General features: G+C 35.0%; 2 protein-coding genes across 2 annotated transcripts; both read right to left on the reverse strand.

Moving 5' to 3' along the window:
* Nucleotides 1-279: 279 nt before the first annotated feature.
* sycp3 (synaptonemal complex protein 3) lies at nt 280-9287 on the reverse strand. The gene is made up of 9 exons (XM_056452133.1): nt 9073-9287; nt 8670-8811; nt 7568-7643; nt 7448-7482; nt 7248-7365; nt 7071-7170; nt 4507-4605; nt 4321-4425; nt 280-373 (listed from the first exon to the last, which is right to left on the reverse strand). The coding sequence occupies exons 2-9, from the start codon at nt 8800-8802 to the stop codon at nt 320-322; spliced, it is 720 nt and encodes a 239-aa protein (XP_056308108.1). The 5' UTR covers nt 8803-8811; nt 9073-9287; the 3' UTR covers nt 280-319.
* A 1509-nt stretch (nt 9288-10796) lies between these two features.
* actr6 (actin related protein 6) lies at nt 10797-20723 on the reverse strand. Its single transcript, XM_056452410.1, has 11 exons — nt 20527-20723; nt 20308-20425; nt 20155-20223; nt 18737-18860; nt 18516-18651; nt 14797-14853; nt 14620-14718; nt 13065-13143; nt 11436-11607; nt 11226-11364; nt 10797-11145 (listed from the first exon to the last, which is right to left on the reverse strand). Exons 1-11 carry the CDS (start codon nt 20592-20594, stop codon nt 11016-11018), a joined length of 1191 nt encoding a protein of 396 aa, XP_056308385.1. The 5' UTR covers nt 20595-20723; the 3' UTR covers nt 10797-11015.
* Nucleotides 20724-20833: the final 110 nt, after the last annotated feature.

The raw sequence follows: 20833 nt of genomic DNA on the forward strand, positions 1-20833 counted from the left end.
ATAGTTCATTATAAAAAAAGACGTAAAATGATGTATGTCCACCCAAACATTTACTTTTAATAGAAAATTCCAGAACAAGGAAAGGGAAACGGAATTAATTAGATATTTAATCTTGAAATGGACTTTAAAAATATATGTACATGTAAGCATATATTAGGATAATTTCATCTACTGCAACAGCTCTAATTATTAAATTAAATGAACAAACTGATTAAAAAAGAGAGATAACTTATAAACTCATATTCAAAAAAGAAATCTTCCAAGAAGAACAGAAGGTAGTCATCAGATGAACGGTTCAAGTCACATCAGAAAGACATGTTTAGAACAGCATGGACTGAAGAGACTTGCGGACAGTGGCCATCTCCTGCTGTTGCTGTAAAAATAAAAATAAGCTTAAAAGTAAAACATCTTTAAATGTTGACTGCACATAAATTCATTCTTACAGTTAATGGCAAAGGCTATGTTAACACTGCAGGCAAATGTGGCACAAATCAGATATTTTTGCCCACATGTGACTCAGATCTGTTTTAGTCATGACAGTGTGAAAAGCCCGAACCGCATGGAATCTGATCTTTTTAATTCTGATTTGTCCCATTTGTATGTGGTATTAAATCAGATACAGATCAGATTTTTTGCAATCCAATCAGTGTGAAGGGTTATGTAGGATTTCATATGACTTACATAATTTTTGATCGACATGCATCATTATTCTGTACTGGTTCGTGCTGCAAACATTCTCTACTGCCCAGTGGTGAAGCAGAAAAGCACACCAAACCGGGCAAATACATTAGCCCAAAAATTTAAGGTTGTTCATTTTGAATATTTTTTGAACGACAACTGGCACTCGTTAACCAAACATCAAGTATTAACCTGTAAACCCCCTTTTAACAAACAAATAAAAAAAAAGTTTGTGTGTTTCTTTTGGTGTTCACCAATGACAGGTCATATCTGCTCTCCCTCTGCTGTAGTGTTGGTGCTGCTGAGAGACTGAGACACACCGGCCAAAGTTTGCGTATAAAGTAATGCCAAACGAATACAACTAATGTTGAAAGTGAAAGCAGAATCTCGAACATGTTAGGGGAAAAAGAGTATGTGTTGTCACCCCAAATAATGAGCTGGATCAGTTTATTTAGTAAAAGGGTTTTCATTTCCGCGTGTCCTCGCACACTTTTCAAAGCTACTAGCAGAATCAGAACAGCAGGTCTGTATCCAGCGCGTCTCTGTGGGTCTGCAGAGCATGTGAGTCTGTGGCAGTGTTCTCTGTTTCTCGTGAACACAGAACCGGGCCGCTCAGGTAAAGACTAGGGTTGGGTATCGTTTGGGATTATTTCGATACCGGTGCTAAATCAATACTTTTAAAACGGTACTGGTGCCAAAATGATGCCTGAACCATTACTTTTGAGCCACAAAATTATAGCGGATAACTCTAGAAAAATTACTTTTACTTTTACTAGACAAATTCTTTAAAAAAATTATTTTAATAGAACAATATAATTAAAGTTCAAAGTAAACATCAATTCATATTTATGTATTTGAATTACATGAATATATTTTCTTTGATCATTTGTTGGTTAGCATGACTTTAAGATTTGCATTATGAAATTACATTAGCTTACTACTAACCTTTGAAAAGGCTGTCATCAAAATACTGAACTCCTTTTTTTCTAGGGTTGGGGCTTGTGACTATGTTTACATGGTTATCAGTTATCTAATGATTTGCCTTAATCTGAATAAGACAATAATATGATCAATGTGTTTACATGAGTTGCTTTTTTTGCCCTCCCATTCATTTAAAATAATGTTTCTGACAATTTTCAGTGTTTCTTTAAAAAAATTATTATTCTGGAGTCATAATAAGTCCTATATCTTATAGTTTATTTCTTGAATTGAAGCTGTTTTTAATTTAAAAAAATTAAGGTCAGTATTATTAGCCTCCTTAAGAAATATTTATGTATATTTTTTGATATACACAACAAATCAAAAAAATGTTTTTGACTAATTATTTCAACTTTCGTAGTTAACTGATTAAGTCTTTAAATTACACTTCAATCTGAATAAAAGATTATAAAACATTTAAAGGGGCTTTGTCTGAATACAACTGTCTTGCAAAATAACTAGTAAAATGTTATGCAGTGACTGTCACCAAGGGGAAGATAAAAAAGTAGATATTAGAAATTAGTTACACTATTATGTTTTAAAATGTGTTGTAAATAAATCATGTGTTGAAGACGAAAATCAAAAATGAATGTAAGCAAAACTGAACGAGTTGAATATGACTAACATGAGCGTGACTGAAAACTACATTTGATCAATGTGTTACATCTGTTCTTTGGTACTTGTCGACTGTTTATAAAAATCAATTCTGCATTTCCTTACCTAAAACTATGTACACTAGATTTCTGATTAATAATGGTCTCTGCATAGCTGAGCACTTCTTATATTGAAAAGTGTTAAATTGCTATTACCCGTGTCATTTGGGAGTCAACCTCTGACGAATGCGGTGAAACTAGGCTAATGCGCACAGCACTGTAATGAGTCTAGACTCTAAATCAGAGTATTGTCTAAATCATATTAAAATCGGAGCATTAGTGTCCATGTACAGTGCATTCCTCTGCCTTTGAGCCCTCAAATGTGTCATTAAATTTGACGTGTTTCCCCCTTACACACAACTTTTGTAAATCATCTGCTTTACGTTGCTGTGTCAGAATCCTTGCTTGAAAAATACGCTTTAGAACGCTTAAAAGCTAATTTAATGAACATGCGTGTTGATCTGCATGTTGATCATGCGTGTTGATCAGAAGAGAGTCGCTCTCGCTCACCGAATGCGCTGTACTGCGTGCATCCGTTTCCTAAGCAACAAGAACAAACGCCTGACATCGCCTGTCCATATTCCTCAAAGTTGTTTAGAATTAAATGTTTAGACATGGTGTGACAACGCGTACTTATGTCTGCCTTTGATGCACCCCTTTCTTAAGTCCTTGTAGCAGCACCAGTGGCACTGAAATTAGGCACAGAAATTCATATGCTGATTTGATCGAGTACATACCGATTACAAAGGTACCGGTGCTATAATGGCACCAGGTTTCGGTACCAAACCCTAGTAAAGACTGTGTGGGAAGCGCTGATGATGAATTGGGTCTCACACTAGATGTGCCACGATATGCCATCCATGGTCGAATAGTAGACGATTTCTGTGAGGCTCGCACGTTGAGCAGCTCCGCCACCATTCGATGCCATGCGTTGCTTAGCAACGTATACAAAACAAGGTAAAGACCGCTTGACGTGAATTAAATAAAGGAGTAGAGATGTGCTGTTTTTGATCGCGTCAGCCTATGCTACAGTCACAATAGATTTCCAACGTAATACACCATAAGTTAGCGTGAAGAGCATGTTGTTTTACTTTGGCCGAGTGAATTAAGTCATCAATCGAGCTTATTATAAAAGAAAATCGTACATGTGCGACTAAATAAATTGTCCAGTTCGCACACGTCTATTTTTAGTCGTAAATGTGAGCGAAATGGTCGCACTGTCAAGCCCTGTGTGCATAGTTGTACTTTTGCGCATGTGGGTCAGTTTAGGACCATGATCTGTTCACACTGGAAATTTTTCTCAGATCTGAGAAAAAATCTGATTTGAGCATTAAGCCTCGCAGTGTAAACGTAGCCTTTAATTATTCTCATCAACTGTGAAATTTGTATATATATATATATTTTTTTATTCACATTTTCACAATATATGTTTAACAGACCAAGGACATTTTTTAATAGTATTTGCTGTTATATATTTCTTCTGGAGAAAGTCTTAATTCTTTTAGACTGGCTGGAATAAAAAAATAATTCAATATGTAAATAACTTTAATTGACTGCAGAATAAGCTACTGTTGTCCAAAGACTTGCCTAATGAACCTAGTTGACATAGCTAAGCCTTTAAATTGCACTTTAAGATGAATGTCATCATTTCAAAGACAAAAGACATTAGTTATAAAAAACTATATTTAAAAATGTGCTGAATAAAATCTCTTCATTAAATATCACTTTTTTTTTCAAAGAAAAAAATTTAGAAAAGAAAAGAGCTAATCACTTTGTCTTTAGTTGTACATTAAGTTAAGCAGAACATATAATAATTTGTTGATCTTATAAATGAGTGCTTAAACCATCCTGAAAATATAGGATATGTCTTATAATAAGTCTATTTAAAGCTGATTAAATATATATATATATATATATATATATATATATATATATATATATATATATATATATATATATATATATATATATATATATATATATATATATATATTATCGTTAGTGCACTCACTGTGTCCATCATAATCTTCTTCTGCAAAAGAGCCATTTCCTTCCGAAGCTCCATCTGCGTGCCCTGCAGGAAGGCTTCATGGCTTTTCTCCATCTCCTCCATGTTCTGCAGAAATGAAAGAGTTTGCCTGGTCAGCCAAAAATCGAAGCTCTTGGTACAGTTTGACATAAATGAAGTGCTGATGACCTTGACGAACTGCTCATACAGGTCTTTGATGGTTTTCATCTTTTGGTTTTGCACAACCCTTGCCTGCTGGAAGAGCTTCTGCTGCTGGCGAAACAAATTCTGTGGAAACACAAATTAGGACGTTCAAAGTCAAAGTGTGAGATTGTTGGTTACGTCCAATATCTGGAAATGGCTGCTAGATATCCTACATTTCACAAAACCCTTAATCCTAATAACATCCCGTAGTTTGATGCAGTTCCCCCAAAATGACACCTTGCAAGTTGGAAAACTTTGCAGCACTACTTTGTATTAGTCATGGCAATGATAAACTGGTGGTTAATTAATCTTTTAAATCGATACACCTTATCTAGGGTCAATTGGCACAGATGGACATCAATAACATGCACAGTTTTTAATCACAAGAGGCAAAACCTACAGCAGATACCAGAGAAAATTGTTGCGTGCATGAGTGAGCATATTAAAAACTCTGCGAAACAGGAGGAGGCATGAGTTTACTGGCCAGAACAGATTGTTAATGATCTGAAATAGATTTGAATATAATCTTACCTCAACTGGAACACTTTAAAAAATATTGGGGTATAGTTGGTTTTATATTAGCACATTTAGAAAAGTATTTGCTAATTGTGAATAGAAAAATCATTTTACAGCCAATAACTATTAAAAGTACAACATTGTTCACAGTCAATTAAATAGCATTAATGTTGTTTTGAAGTCTGACTTACATGTGATATCAGACCGAATATTCAAAGTACTGTGGTAAACAACATAGGGACAGTGTCTCAAGTTGTCACAGTTCAAAATTGAAAAAATGTGCAAATATAAAACCAACTTTACCTTAGTAGAAAAAAAAAGTCATGAAACTGTATCTCTGTGCTGTATGTTAAGACAGATGAAGAGGGCTAATAACTGGGGTTTCACTCGTCATGGACATACAGGTGTAAATATTGACCTTTTCATATTCTCCAGATTTACCTTAACACCAGAACTACTTAAGTTCTGAAACTACTAGAACAGCCACAGCGGTCACTCTAACCAATAATACTGGACTGATACTGGAGAGATTTTTGTCAGTTCATATTTATATTTGAAGCTTCTGTTAAAAGTTTTAAAATGAAGCTCTGAATATCTATTATCAAATTTATGATATTTTCTCTAATATTTATTTGTATGAGAGCTGCTGCTCATGAAGGTGTGTCCCTTTACTTTGTGTCCAGCAAATGGGAGAACAAACTTCTAAAATGCAGTGAAGTCTAAATGTCGACAAATGTGGATAAAAACATTGGAAATTGTGGAAAAATACCTCTAAATATTTTTTTAATACTGACTTAACGACCATTGAACTTATGCAAAAAATGATGTGTTATGATAAGATATGCAATGATAAAAATCAGGAGACAACATTAAAATGTATCAACTGTGAAAATGTGTAAGTTCACAGACAACCACAGAACACAACTTTGAATGTGTTCAAATTCAAAACAGACCAGTATACTGCTAGCTTCTTTGTTAATCAAAAACTAATAAAAAATAATTAATAAATAAATCACCAGTATGCATTTAATTGCACAATTAGATCCTTTATAATCATGTTTAAAAAAGAAGCATACTCTGAAATAATATGCATTTATAATGTTTGTGGTTAATTTCCCCATTACGGTAATACGTAGAAAGTAGAAATACTCTCCGTTTTGTCATTTTGATCAAATAACAACGTTCAGATTAATTAAACATACATTGAACAACACTGAAAATTATGTCATGGTTTATTCTTACTTATTCTGACTTACTTTCTTTTGTTGAACACAAAAGTAGATATTTTGAAGAAAGCTGGAACCATTGACTTGCATATTGTTTTTCCTACTACAAAATCAATGGTTACAGGTTTTCAGCTTTATCCAAAATATCTTCTTTTGTGTTCGACAGGAGAAAGAAATTCATTAAGGTTTAGAACCACTTGATGCTGTACATTTTCATTTTAGTTAAACTATCCCTTTAAGTAAATATCCTGTATTATTAAGGTTCACATTTAATTCGTTAAGTAATTGTGGAAATTAGGCATGGGACAATAACCGTTTTTAAGGTTCACCGCGGTTCGAGTCAAGGTTTCAAAACCGCCAAAATGTTCTGCTATAACGTTCCAATGATGTGTGTAAGATTTTATATTCTTTTTTTTTTTTTTTTTAGGACAACAGTATCTCCAACAAAAAAAGATATCGAAAGATCCCATTTTAAATTGCACAGAAATCTGTGTTTTTGAAACTAATGAAGATAGCAGAAGTCAATGATTCATGTGAATCATTCATGTGAAATTATTTAGCCTGACATGTTTATTGCTCCAAAACATTTTAAATGTTTCTCAAAATCAAATATATTGCGTTAAATAGGAGAAAAAGTTGTATTTTTTTTTTACCCAGACATTTAAAAAGAACTTATTTTAGAGCAGTGTTCACAATACTGTGAAACCTTGATATTTTTATCCAAGGTTATCATACCGTCAGAATCTTATATCGGCCCATTCCTAGTGGAAATTGCCATCTCTATTTAGTATGTGTGAAATGCCTCACATTGAGTTTCTCCTCTTGCTCCTCAGATTTCTGGACATCACTCTCCCACTGCTGCAGCACAGAAAACACCTGCTGAGAATAATCTTGAGTCAGCTTCTGCCTGCGAGAAAACACACGCACATGTTTATGTTTCTGAATATCCTAAAGCGACATTTTCCACACCTGGCTTTCACTTACCTCTGATTCTGCTGGGTTTTCCACATCTGCTCCAGTTTCTGAGTGCTGCCCTTTAGGGAGTTTTTGGTGAGAACCTCCAGGCGTTTCCTTTTGGTCTGCATAGCCTTGCTGATGTCCGCTAAATGGACAATCCGTCATGTTTTTTTATATATGAAACTATTTTTTAAAACAGGCTATATGTTTTTATTAACTTTACTTACCACCAAATCTTTCCAGCATAGTTTGAACCTCATTCCTAATATTAAAGACAGCAAATTATAATTTCTGTCCATCCAAAGGATTTCATAACATTATCTAAACTTATGTATAGTTGTACTCACCCCACACCACCATTTAATTCGTCGTCAAACGTATCTGCAGATCTTTTCTTGCTCAGCTTGTCAATGATTGGAGTTTCTAATGGGAGTAACAACATACAAACATGCTTCATGCACATACCACTTATCTTGACTTCAAAATCATCTATTATTATCACCATTTTTAAATAAATCTTATATTTATCATTTATATGTCATTTCAAATTTGATTCACATTTAAAATATATAATGGTAGGTGTGCAAAAGTCTCTCTTCTCTCACACACACACACAATACTCTATATACAAGCAAGTATCTATTAATGAATAACTAATGATCAACAGTTAAAATGACCATTTTACCTCTTCCCAACAGGAAAAACCAGCAAAAATCAAGAATGCATGATTGTATCTTCTCATGGCTTTGCAGTCAAAAATGGCATTATAATTAAAGTCAAGGGGGATAAAAAAAAGTCAATAACATAACAAAAGGGTAGTAAATTTGCTCAGAAAGTGTTGAGTTTTTTGTTAAACTCCAAAATATGTCAAATATACTATAAATTTTACCAAAATATGTCAAAACAGGTGACGGGGTGGTTCAGTGGGTAGCAGATTCGCGTCACAGCAAGAAGGTCGCTGGTTCAGTTGGCGTTTCTGTGAGGAGTTTGCATGTTCTCCCTGTGTTTGCTTGGGTTTTATCCGATTTCCCCCACAAGTCCAAAGACTTATACTGACTGGTATAGGTGAATTGGGTAGGCAAAATTTCCGTAGTGTATGTGTGTGTGAATGAGTGTGTGTGGATGTTTCCCGATGGGTTGCGGCTGGAAGGGCATCCGCTGCGTAAAACCATGCGTAAAACATGTGCTGGATAAATTGGCAGTTCATTCTGCTGTGGTGACCCCTGATTAATAAAGGGACTAAGCCAAAAATAAAATTAATGAATGAATGTCAAAAGATTTGTTACCAAAAATTACAGTGAAACTTGTGGCCAAATTAAGACTCAAAAATCACCCAAAGTGGATAAAATCATCCCCAGCAGCACACTTGGGTCAAATAAAAACGACACAGCCAACTATATTAACTATAAATTACGTATTTAAAAACATACTTTAAAAGAATATACAGACCATCATCTCTCGTGTCTTCGTCAGATCCGCTTCCTTTCTTTTCCTCCAGAACGGTAAAGTCAAACGCCTTCAGGTCTGTCGAGCCGTCCGCATGCTTGGTCTTCTTGTTCTGTTTTCTGCCCGCAGCGGCCATTCTCCAACTCTTTGAGGAGTATTTTGCGTTTTATTACTATTATTAATATTATTGATCATCCAACAAACAAACCCCCACCTCTCAATCAAATCAGAGTTGATCGCGGAGAGTTAACGGATTTCTTTTAAAACTAACGTTAGGCTACGTTAAATTTGAATGTTTATTAAAACAGACGCCAGAGGTTATGTGAAATGATATTAATTCACACATACGCGACAAAACAGACAATACTTATTTTAGCAATTATTCTTCACAGAACAGTGTTTTTACCTCACGATATCTCTCCACGGGTATCGATCAACTCCAGTCCAGAAAAGCACCCAAATCACTTCTGCCAAAGTATGTTATTACCCTAAGGTTATTACGGGTTATTAATTAGGTAAAATTACTGTAAGACTTTATTTACACAAACCAGCACAAATGATTAGCAATATTGTGGACTGAATCTTCTTTCCCGCTGTTTTTGCTTTGAGCGCGAGATGATGTATTCTGCGCGAGGTCACGTGACGCACACATCCAAAATACACTTTTTATAATAAAATAAATACGTAGTATACTAAGACAGTGCATAAATGAAATATTTGTTGTTGTTTAAATAAGAGTTAACTGTTTGAAGAATAATATATCATCAGGCACTATCATATTATGTACGAAAATATTCCAATGCAGAAACGTAGCTCAGTGCAGAAGCATTTTTTTCTTTAAATGGGCAATTCTTCAACTACGGCCACTTTTAGCCTTGTGAAGTTGAGTAAAAAAAAACTTGTTCAAAATTAACGTAACATAGTCTCATAAGATTAAACAACTTGCCTGGTTTTAAGATCTGTAGGAGGACAAACTTAGATACGAAGAGAAATTGTTAACATTTAACATTTTTTCCATCGTGAACTAAAATGTCATTTCCACTACATCTCAATATACAGCTTTTATTTCAAAATGAAGTAAATTATGGCAGTCAAACATTGTCTAAGATCATTTTTGTATCTAGTTTAACCAATCTTTCCACAATATACACCATAATTAGATTAGTTAATGAAATAAATTAGTTCCTTAGGACCAAATGCTGAATAGTACACCTGTCACACTTTAAAATTTAATATTAATTTGGTTAAGAGTTTATTAGAAAATAAATACATTTAATTTGTATATTAAATAGAGCATGAACTCATAAATTGGGAATGCATTTTTAATGTGTGAAAAACACCTTTGAAGTTACAGCATGTTTGGAAATGACATAGAATAAATGTATTACCCTATCAAGCAATAATTACCTTGATTTTTCTTCATGTGCTTTTGATAAAAAAAAAAAAAATTATTCTCTTCATCTTGAACATGTGCTCTAATGTCTTAATTTTCACAGAAACCCCCTAAATAATCTTTCATACAAACTTTTCAAAGCGAAATTTTAGTGTTGTGGATGAAATGACACTGATACTGTGCGACAGCTATATTTTGTATAAAAAATAATATTGATAATAATCTCACATTAATAACTATAAAATATTTAACATTTCACTACTGCTTAATTAGGATACATTAATAGTTACCAGATAAATAATATTTTTAAATGTTATTTTCATTGTTGAAGTTTAAAACTTTGGGTGTGCAACAAGATGAAAACAGTGACTTTAACACCCAAGTAGGTTGAATATGAAAAAATATATTAGAAATCTAGTAAATTTTTTAAAAGTAGGTTTTATTGTTAGTTTGACAAAGAAAAAGGAATGTGAACAAAATTAAATATATATTTTTGCATATATGATTAAAGGACATAAGTGCCCGTAGTTAAAGAATTACCCAAATATGCATTTTAAATTAAATATAAAGACACATATAGATTAAGTATGAAAAAGAAAGGGTTAAGTGTATTTTGGATGTTTTCTTTGCATTAAAATGCTTCATAAAAATCCTAAAATCTCAAAGTTGCTTGCTTTATACTGTTAAATAGACTAATTTAATTATATAACTAAATGCACTTTAAACCAGAAAACAGGTAAGTAAAAAACAGCATTTTTATTTCTCTAGTTAACATTATCTTCATACAAAAAGAAAGTTTTTTAAACAACACAAAGCTATACTGAAAATCAAACAGGCTGTCTATTGAATAATAATGAGTGCAATATAAAAATATGCCTATGTACACCTTAGTTTCAGACAAAACATGTGCAGTGTTCAGATTTTCTGTACCCATTGACAGATAACTCCTACACAGGTCAAATATCAAACTTCTCCTCGCATATATAATGTCCATTCTCCTCATAATCATCTCGCGTGACCGCCATTTCTTCAAAGTCAGGGTTTTCTGCCAACAACTTTCCACCTTCCCATGGGTAGCAAATAGGGCTGAGAATAAAAATGAAATTGAAAAGTTCAGTAAACCTTCAGATAAAATATTGACATAAATCCTTATTTCAGAAACATACTTATTTGGCAAGACAACAGAAACTTCATATTCAATGGGAGCAAGAGCCCGGACTTCTTTATAAACCCGATCTCTGAATCCAGGGAACAAAGTGTTGCCGCCAGTAAGAACAATGTTCTTATAGAAATGGGGCTGCATTTCTGCATAAACAAAAATAAGCATATATTAAAAAACTTTAAACCACAAAAACAGCCAATGAGATGAAATGTACCTTCTGGCATGTTGTTAATGGAGTTGACCAAAGCTTCAGGTATTCCCATCTCCTGAATGCCAATGTCAGAGGGGTGAAAGAGCATCTCCGGGACGGCAAACCTCTCATTGGTGAGCCGCAAAATCTGCTCCCCAGTCTTGTATTTGCCTGTGAAATTCATCTCCTCTAGAGGCTGCAGGACATTAGAAATAAACAGAAAATGGTCAAACTGGATGCGCTGTTTGAGATTTTACATGCCATACAAGACAACAGTATGTTTAAGTTTTAATGCTTTTGTATCAAATACTGCACTTTGATTTGTTTTTGCACTGCATAGTTTGTCCACAAGGTGTCAAAACTGAAGGAGACTGTTCTGTTTCTGAAGAGCGCAAAAGAAGCCACAAGTAGGCGCGGCCAACCGTCGCCATTTTGTTCGCGCGTCATCGCACCCACGGCGGGATACCAAACAAGGGTAAATAGGCAGAGAGTGGGCGGAGCTTGCTTAGACCTGGCAGACAGACTTTACTTTGGGAGAAACGCTTGATACTTTATTACCTGCGACTCGTTTGTGTTCTGACCACATGTGCTTGGCTGTACACTATATCAGTAAAGTGATTAGACTTTCAAAAACACTGTTGTAACTAAACATTGCCACTAAACATTGCTCTTATGACGTTTTTCTACAGGAGGTAAACGCGAAATACTTCCAAACACTTCAGATGTGTGTTAGTAAATGCAAGACTATTGATGAACTCCAGCACAGCACTGTATGATAACGCTTCAGATGACTGTTCTAGAGCCTACAGCTAATCATTCTGTCACATTCTGGAGTGCTTTACGGGTCTAAAGAAAAATATTAATGATAAATTATCTTAAATCAAACAAATACATTTATAGAGATGGTATACAAGTATATAACTTTACTCACATGGGAAACGAGGCCACATGAATGGTTTGTGAGCACAATTAAGTGCACACAGCATCCCATATCATCTGATAATTGTAAGAAATAAGTCCAAAAGGCAGCTGACTGTGTAAAGCCACATAAAACAGAACAAAAATACGATGAATATGCCGAGATCAGTGGCTAATCTGCCGGATTCAGCTGAGGTGAAGTGACGGCGACCAGCGAGACCTAGCTGTCACTCAAGTGGCCACGCCCTTAATTATGCAAACTTAATATAACCTAATATAAAGAAAAATGGATGAGTTATAAAAAAATTCACCTCCCTCACAGTTGTCATGGAGGGTAATAATAGCTATATGAACCAAAATCGTTCTTTGTACCAGGCTGTAAACACCTCTTTTTCTGCTGTAAAGTTGGCCATTCTAACAGTGGGCTCAATTGCACTTTGCTCTATTATGGAGCCAGGACTAGCGGAATTTTGATGAATTGCAGTTTCAGTTACTTCCGTATTGGCCTCCTGAGGGAGAGCGGGAGGTTGCCGCTTGGTTAAATCATATCTGCAAACTCTATTTTGAGTTATAACTCTTTATAAGTTTATAATTCTATTAATGAATGCAAAGATGTTTTTGATGCTCTTTATTTTTAGGGTTTGCATGTGTTCAGTGATTGGTTTTCCACTTGCTAACAATTGTAGCATTTCAAGCTGTGTTTGACCAGATAATTGAATGCACTAAAATGCTTACCTTGCAAAATCCCTTTTTTATAGAGCTGAAATCTGGCAGCACGTAGTCTTTCATCACCGTATTATCTTCACCTTTCAATCTGTTAAATCACCAGAAATGATCATATTTCACACATGTACGTACATAAATTGCAGGTTAATGTATCCTTGCTGAATGCAATTTTTATTAAAGGTGCCGTATGCAAGTTTGACACCCAGTGGTTGAACTAGGCATCTCCTAGTTCAAAACACACACAAGCGCATGTTGCCAGATTGACGACATCAACCTGACTATCGAGTGTGTCCGACTATCGAGCCTAAAGGCTGATTTGAATCGTGTTCTAAATAAAAGCAACAGCACACAATAGAAGGAATTTTCCATATTAAAAGGAGTTTTTGTTCTAACAAACACCTAAAATTTATATTTTAGAAACGACTTCTATTTCTTACAGGTGAACAACTGAAAAGTATGACAATGATCCCCTGATGTACACCTTGTGTACTTTATTCAGTGTTGAATTCTAACTATGTGAGTTTGAATGCCTTTTAAATGACATTTATTGCCATACACTGAAAGCAGCAGATAGTTCACCTCAGACCTTGAAAATAAATTAAAACCGTTTGAAATTGAACTTTAGAACTGTGAATCAGTGCAAGCCAACACATATAAGTGATTTAGCATGTACATTTAATAATGTTAAAGAGGTTTAATATGTATTGATTACATTATAAACCTTACCATTTCGTTGGAGTGCAGTGAGTGCACTATTCTGTGCTTCTGAATGGCTGCATTTCAACTTCTGTGTGTTGCATCTGGTGCAAACAGCCAAATTGGCTATGGTGGCAAATCTCATCACATAGCGTGTTGTTAGGGCACAGCTAATGTTTATGTTTGTAATAATTATATTATTTGCTAATTAATAACCACCTCATGTGGAACTTTTAATCTGCTTCTCATTTTGAGTCTGATACTGTCCACCGAAGGTCACATTTCAGTCACGGACGCATACTTTGAGAGCCTCCCAGACTGAATGAATGAATTAAATACACTGTTTTCCACCAAGGCAACTGAGGGTTCTGAAATATAATTGGCTAAACTGGCATTGGGTGGGTTAAAGTGACCAAAACAAAGACAGATGTTCCTGCATGCAAAGCACATTTTCAAAGCAGAATATCTGACTTCAGCATTGTATTCAGATAAAGAAGAATGTATTTTTAGGCTTTAGAAGAGTCAAAAGCATACATACAGCACCTTTAAGGAGAAAAAATCTATACTGCAAAAATATTTTTTCTGTTTGCACTACATTGACAAAAAAGTTAACTGCATACATATAAATCAAAGCATATTAAAGCCAAAAGTCTTTTAAATGTCAACCAAATGATTTAGTTTACTCAGAAAATCATAAAAATGTATGATAGTTTTGTTTTTCCTCAGAAAAAATATAATTTCAACAAGACATTCTATTGTACTGAGATTTTCAAAAAAAAGCTGTATTACACTTTAATTGTTCTAATACTTGAACACCCTGTTAGTCTTTAGCCCAATTATTAATAACTTGTGAATGCAATAACCGTACTGTGCAATCTCCATGTCCTTGTAGAAATCCTGCGACACATAACACACATCCTCCTTGACCTGATTGATCACATGAGTCTCGTCCATCACATGCAGCTGCCTTCAAAACACACATTAACACAAGCTCAATGAGAAGAAACGCCAAATGATCTTCTTATTCAAATGGTGGAGAGCTTACCTGTATGAAATGATCTCCTTCAAATGATTGGTGAGCAGCTTTCCTCCAACATTTATTCTAGGGAGTGTTTAGAGATTAGTAAAATAATCGCATGTATCCATGAATGAGTTTAACACTGGAACTGCCACTGGGACTAATTTACAGACACACACAGTTGTTTTCAAATGTACATAACAGATTTTCAATAAAATATTCAAGTCTCCCAGTCACTGACTTTTACTTTTTGTTTTGACAATGTTTCCAGGCAAAAAAGGAAAGATTTTATACATTTGCCGGTTCCGTTTACACAACAATAAGAGTTTTGAGTACTGGCCCGGTACATAAAATACAGCATTTTTGGCAGTTTTCACAGGTGTGTGTGTGTTAATGAATACTGACATAAATCATTGTTTCAGAAACATACTTATTAACTTGATAGTCAATGGGAGCGAGTGCCAGGACTTCTTTATAAACCCGATCTCTGAATCCAGCGAACAAAGTGTTGCCACCAACAAATCATTTTGAAAAAGTTGTCATGTATATGTGAATCTTTTTAAAAACGCAAGGGAAAACATTTTTGTTTATTGATTTGATGTGTAAATGTAGCCTAAAAGTTAAACATTTCTAGGTTAAAATGCCAGCCGGTCAAATTTAATGCTTTAATTTTGGCCATTTTTGCGCTGCTTATGTGTAAAAAAGGGAATTTATGGATGCTAAACAGGTATTGAAGGTAATAAATTCAATGAGTAGTAAGTAGGGCCAGACAGAATCTGCTGACATTCTTTTGCTATTTCTGCACAGAATTTTGTAAAAAAATCTGCGGATTTATACGGAATGATTTCAGAAGTATCGTAACTAAAAACTTAATATATGAAATAAAAAAATAATACCTTTTTAACTTTTATGTAATGTTCCAATTAGATCGACGGCTTCTAAACAAAGCAAGACTCTCATAAAAGGCTACATTCACACTGCGAGGCTTAGTGCTCAAATCTGATTTTTTTCTCAGATCTGATTTATTTATTTTTTTCTGCATAGCTGTTCACGTTGTTATAAATGTGGCCAGTATCAGATTTGCAGTATGAACAGATCATGGTCCTAAACCGACCCGCATGCGCAAAAGTACTGTTACGGACAGCACAAAATGTATTATTATGCACACAATGAAGTATGAAGTAAGCATGTTGTCATGATTATTGCCCTTTTCAAAAGACAACCGGGGTGTGTTTCATGAACTGTCTAAAGGGTTGTTCTGCTACTACTAAAGTGTATTTCACCATTTGAAACCTAAAATAAGTCACTTGTGATTGAAAACACTGATCATTTGTGATTTATGACAACTGTGGTGCGTGTCTTTTTGACCACCGGTGTAGTGAACTCATCAAGGGTTAATGAGCAGCCGCAGACTGAACTGTGATGGCGCAATTGGTTTATTTCTGTTTGTAGAGTTATTTAATTTTACTTTGTTATAAACAACAGACACATGCAGAAAGGGGGTGTGGGTGCTTGAGCGCCAGCCGTTTTTTTTCTCTCTGAAAGAAAGTTCCCCTTAAAATGAAAGTGTCTCCTCCATTGTGGACGGATCACCTATCCGCAACACCCCTGACGCTCTTCAGCTTCGTGATCAACCCGTGCTCCAATTGTTAACTAGATTAGTTAACAAGCACCAGTTTTGCCTTCAAATTTTTTTTCAAAATAAACAACCAACTTTCTGTGGTAAAGAAATTGCACTGTGTGCCATTCTACTATGCTGCTGAGGAGTAGATGATGTTTGCAGCCACATGAAATCCTACATAAGCGTTCACACTGCGGTCACATTGCAAAACATCAGGGGCCTCATGTACAAGGACTTCATACTAAAACATTGCGTACGGACAAAGCTGTAAATGTGCGTCCGCAGTAAAAAAATTCAGATGTATGAAACACTGCGTACACGGAATCCCACACATATTCTTTTTTGCATCCATATTAACGTAAAACTCAGCACACGTGCACGAGCGCAAAACCCCTCCCTGCCTCCTCCCCCTAATAAATATGGTAATGACTCTACTTTGGCAAAACCAAACTAAAAAGCAATGGCAAAAGCAAGCAAGCAAGAAGAGAAACTTCACAGAATGTGAATTGGAGGTGCTTCTATCGGAGGTAGACCGGAGAAAAACTGTGTTATTTGCAAGTTTGTCCTCCGCAATTAATAACAAAAGAAAAAAATGGAGTGGGAGAGTTTAGCTGACGCGGTTAACGCAGTGGGGTCTGAACATCGCACTGAGTGAATTAAAAAAAGAAATGGTCTGATGTAAAGTTGCAGGTTAAGAGGATAACAGTGGTGCACCGTCAAAGTGTGGACCGAACAGGTGGGAGAACAGGGGATGCTGAACTAACACCCTTTGAGGAGAGAGTTGCACATTTTTATGAGTTGATTTGAATATTTTATTTCAAATGGAGTCAGTGTTTTATTGACTTTTACAATTTTAACATTAAAAGATATTTAAAAAATATTATAAAATAAAGTGCTAATTCCAAAAAAAGTCTTGTGCAATAAGCAGGATGTTTTTCTGAACATCTTGGTACTGGTTTTATTGTATAATTCATATGGTTGAATTGTTTAATTCATTCGTATGGTTATTATTTTTTTTTTTTTAATTGAGAAATTAAGCTTTGTGCAACATAAAGGGCACATTTTTATATTTATCTTTGGCTCAAACTATAACAAGAGCTAAGAATTTAATTGGTTTGAAATCGAATGTCTAATGATTGTCAAACGTCAAACTAACTTTACTGCAATTCAACAGCATGGTATGGAAACCTTATATACCTGCTAGACATGCAGATGATCCTGTCCCAAACAGCTGGCATTGCACGGCTCAATGAAAATAAAACAAACACACACAAGAAATACACGTACGCCAGACATGAAGTTGGCGTGGACCAACACACAATATCAAGTTAAGTTCACCGTTAGTAAATCCAAATGAGAGCGTGAAATCTGGCGTACGCAAAGTTTTTGTGCGTACGCAGCGTTGATACATGAGGCCCCTGATCCGTGTCTGATTTAATGCTACATATGAAAGTGGCACAAATCTGAATTAAAAAGATCAAATTTCATGTGGTTTGGGCTGTTCACACTGTCAAGACTAAAACAGATCTGAGTCACATGTGGGCAAACAAATCAGATTTGGGCCACATTTGCCTGCAGTGTATACATAGCTTAATAGATCTACAAGATAGAAAATATTACTTTACAAACTGTGTTGTAAATAAATCATATAAACATTTTCATATTAGTCAATAATATCAATGAAATTAATTTAACAACTGGACACATTTACACAAGTTAATAAATAGACTCAAAGATGGGCTACAAATCTGCAGATTCCATGAGGGCCTAATGAATAATTTTAGTTTTTTACCCTCATAAAAAAATAGTTCCCACAATTGTGTGTGAATAGTGGTTCAGCTTTAAATTTCTATTGAGCAATTGCACTTTTTGCGATTTGGTGTTTTAACTGTACAATTCTGACTTTTTTTCCCTCAAATTGTGACTTCTGATTCTTTTGTGCATTTTTGTCTATTTTCTACTAATTCGTTCATGCGGTTCAACTCAGCATCATAGTAGATCACTAAAAACTATTTGCATATAAATACTCATTGAAGACAGTGGCATAATCTTATGACAATTCTCTTTTGAGTACAGTAGTTACGTGCATGGAAACTGTGTGAGATTTGTGACATTATGAACTCACCTGCAGATGCCCTCTTTCATTTTTCTTCCCCTGCAATAAGGAACAATATGCGTGAAGGAGAAGCCGCTGTCCACAACAATGCAGCACAGCTCTGAGTTGTTCTCATGGAAGTATCGATGAGCACTCAAAGATCCAGCTGCAATATTAAATTATGCCATCAGATGCACTGAATTGACTTTGCCACATAATTAAATGAGGGTTTGATCTTACACTAAACTCACCGTTGATTCTGAGCGCTGTGTTGAATTGGTATTCCTCAAATAAAATCTCATTCATGGATTCTTGAATTGAGCAAAAGTTGAAGTATGGTTCAGTGATCACAATGTTGGTATCAGCAAAGTCCACCTGTAAACAATATATTGGGTACAGATTCAAGACTTCAAATATTTTTTACGGAAGCCTGTTTCCATCAGATTTGTTCTGTTTTCAGAACTATTTCTCAGAATTGCAAGGACAGTAAACTCATAATTGTAAGTTTATAGTGAGTGTATTTCTCTAAATTGTAAGCTTATATCTCACAGTTCTTAATTTGCTTTTTGCAATTCAGATTTTATTCCCAGTAAACAAATTTATATCTTGTTTCTCTCAAAATTATCACTTTATTTCTTACAGTTTTGACTATATTGAAATTGAGTTTTTAGTTTTACTTTCCCCCCACAGAACTACAACTTTATTTTTCACAATTCTGACGTTTTCCACTACAAAACCTAGCAGCAGAGCACACCGTATTCTTAAGGACTCCACTCACAGACTGTTTTCTATCCTGCTTTCCGGCATGCGCTTCAGATTCCCCCGGACAAAAACCAGCAGACTGAGGAACAGCTTTTTCCCCAGAGCTGTCTCTCTTTTGAACTCTGCCCCCCCAATGACGTTTTGCCTCCATCACACACCCCCACACTCTCCTCATAAATTGCACTCCCAATAAATAATGCAATATTTATTACTTAATATTTACACAGTTAAAATTGCACATATTCATTTGCACTACGTTGCACTAATTCATCTTGAAATGTACATACCCACTTTACATATACATTTATTATTATGTTCATATCCATCAACATACCATGATTATTAATAGCATTCTGTACACATTCATCTATTGTAAATCTCTGTTCATTGTTAATCACCCTGTATATAAACGTTCATAGCCCATACATCTGTAAATATCACCAGTTTTTCTATTATTGAATTTTATAACTTATACCTATATCCTGCACTAGCTGAATATCGTTGCCTTGGACTTGTAATGACAATAAAGTAGAAACTAACCTAATCAAAAAAAAAAAGTTGGGAACTGAGTTTACATTTGCTAATCTGAATTTGATTCTCTCAATTCTAATGTAATTGTTTTGCAATTTTTTTTTCTTACAGTTTTTCCCCTTCAGTTTGCAAGCAGATTTCCTGCTATTTTTATATTATTTTCTAAATATGAGTTACATTCTTTCAGAACAGCAGTTTATATCTCGCAATTGAAATAAGAGATATAAACTCTCTTACAAGTTTAAAACGTTCCTAATTTTGAGGAAAAGTCAGAATTGATCATATGAATTTAACTTCAGTGATGGAAACAACCTTCCATATCAGAGAGTACATTACTAACCAGTAATGCGTGTAATATTGCACTCAAGTAAGATACCTTGAACATCTCTTTTCCAAACAGATGATCCCAGACCTTGCGCTGCACATCCCAGTTTACAAGATAGCCCTGATGTTCATACAGAAAAAACGATTAAATAAGCCACATTTATGTATCGCAGAGAACTTGTTTTAATATGAATCAAGGAGAAACCTTTTGAAACGGGAGGATGTAGAAGAGTCCTGACGGGTCTTTGATTTCATCCAGCTGGTTTGCAGTGAATGTTTTCAGCCTGGAGGTCTTCGTACGGAACTGGCTATTTGGAATAACACTACACAGAAAATAATACATTCAGTAACATTGTTAAAATATCGGCTAGAAACCACGTAAAGTGTTTTACATACTGAGAAAATGCATAATAAAACACCATACCTGACTTTCTCATGACTGTATCCGATTTTAGCGAAGTACGCGCCATTGTCCAGCACGAGCGTTGACATGTTTACATCTCAGTTACTCGAATGGAAATCATAAGATAAGATAGACTAAACGACTAAAGGTACAAATTATAAAGCAAACATTGAACCTGTTAAATGATCATGCCGCTCTATGGGCGGCTTCTTCTATTCCTCTCATATGAACACACAGTGGAAGCATATCGCCCACTACAGTACTGGAGTAAATTTTTTTACTTGCTGACATATTCCGAATGAAAACAGCACAGAAAAAATACATTTCG

This window comes from Danio aesculapii, chromosome 25, assembly GCF_903798145.1.
Source record: "Danio aesculapii chromosome 25, fDanAes4.1, whole genome shotgun sequence".
In the NCBI taxonomy this organism is placed as follows: Eukaryota; Metazoa; Chordata; class Actinopteri; order Cypriniformes; family Danionidae; genus Danio; species Danio aesculapii.